The sequence below is a fragment of the Brassica oleracea genome, unplaced genomic scaffold, assembly GCF_000695525.1.
Source record: "Brassica oleracea var. oleracea cultivar TO1000 unplaced genomic scaffold, BOL UnpScaffold04133, whole genome shotgun sequence".
Lineage (NCBI taxonomy): Eukaryota > Viridiplantae > Streptophyta > Magnoliopsida > Brassicales > Brassicaceae > Brassica > Brassica oleracea.
In genome coordinates this window covers 1-1029 of record NW_013620657.1, presented here as the reverse complement: position 1 = coordinate 1029, position 1029 = coordinate 1, and the positions used below count along the sequence as shown (strand labels likewise).

The window sequence follows — 1029 nt, the reverse complement described above, 5'->3', positions numbered from 1 at the left end:
GCTCTCTAGGCTCGTGGATGTGGAAGAAACTGCTAAAGCTTCGACCACTTGCCTCGCAGCTAGCAAGAGTAGATATTCGAAATGGCTCAACGACTTCCTTCTGGTATGATGAATGGTCTTCGCTGGGCAAGCTGATTGATTTGACTGGAGATCGAGGTTGCATTGACTTAGGAATTCCGATCAATGCCACTGTGGAAAGGGCAGTTCAGTCCTATAGATGTCGGAGGCGCAGGACTGATGTACTAAGGAGTATTGAGCAGGAGATAACTACGCTCAGGGATATTGGTCTTAGTCAGGAGGAGGATTTATGTCTTTGGAAGAGAGTGAATGGAGACTACCGTTCTGAGTTTTCTACCTCTCAAACATGGCTCCTCATACGCACTCACACCCCGACGGTCCCTTGGAGTAAAGGAGTTTGGTTCCCGGAAGCTACTCCAAAATACTCTTTCATTACATGGATCGCGGTCCATAATAGATTGTCAACGGGTGATCGTTTGCTGAAGTGGAACCCTCAAGCTATGTCTACTTGCTGGCTCTGCAAATCTGCTGCAGAAACCAGAGACCACCTGTTTTTCGAATGTACGTACTCTGAGGTAGTTTGGCGAGGAACTATCAAAGACTTGGCAGGCTTGGGAGTTTCGAGCAAGTGGAGTCGTCTGATTAGGAAGCTGGAAACTGGACTGCAGAACAGAACCCTGACCTTTCTGTTTAGATACTGTTTCCAAGCTTTGGTCTATGCCATTTGGTTTGAGAGGAATGCGCGACGCGTGGGAGAGCCTCCAAAGCCAGCTTCTCTTCTGATTCTCTACATAGATAAGCTGGTTAGGAACAGAATCTCGTCGCTACGCAGACCAGGGTGGAAGCACGAGAAAGCAATGGAAGTATGGTTCTGGAGGAGATGAGAATCCATTTTTCTTTTTTCCTTCACAAAGGCTATTAAAATTTTGATCCTATGTATATAACAATAAGCATTAGGTTGTACAAAGGTTTTTTGAAGTGAATAAATTTAAAATTCTTTCAAAAAAAAAA

The 1029-nt window shown here is 44.9% G+C and overlaps 1 protein-coding gene across 1 annotated transcript; it reads left to right on the top strand.

Moving 5' to 3' along the window:
• Nucleotides 1-17: 17 nt before the first annotated feature.
• LOC106321948 lies at nt 18-902 on the top strand. Its single transcript, XM_013760156.1, has one exon. It carries the CDS (start codon nt 18-20, stop codon nt 900-902), a length of 885 nt encoding a protein of 294 aa, XP_013615610.1.
• Nucleotides 903-1029: the final 127 nt, after the last annotated feature.

Coding starts and splice junctions, on each gene's coding strand:
- LOC106321948 (XM_013760156.1), top strand. CDS start 18: ATGTGGAAGAAACTGCTAAAGCTTCGACCACTTGCCTCGCAGCTAGCA.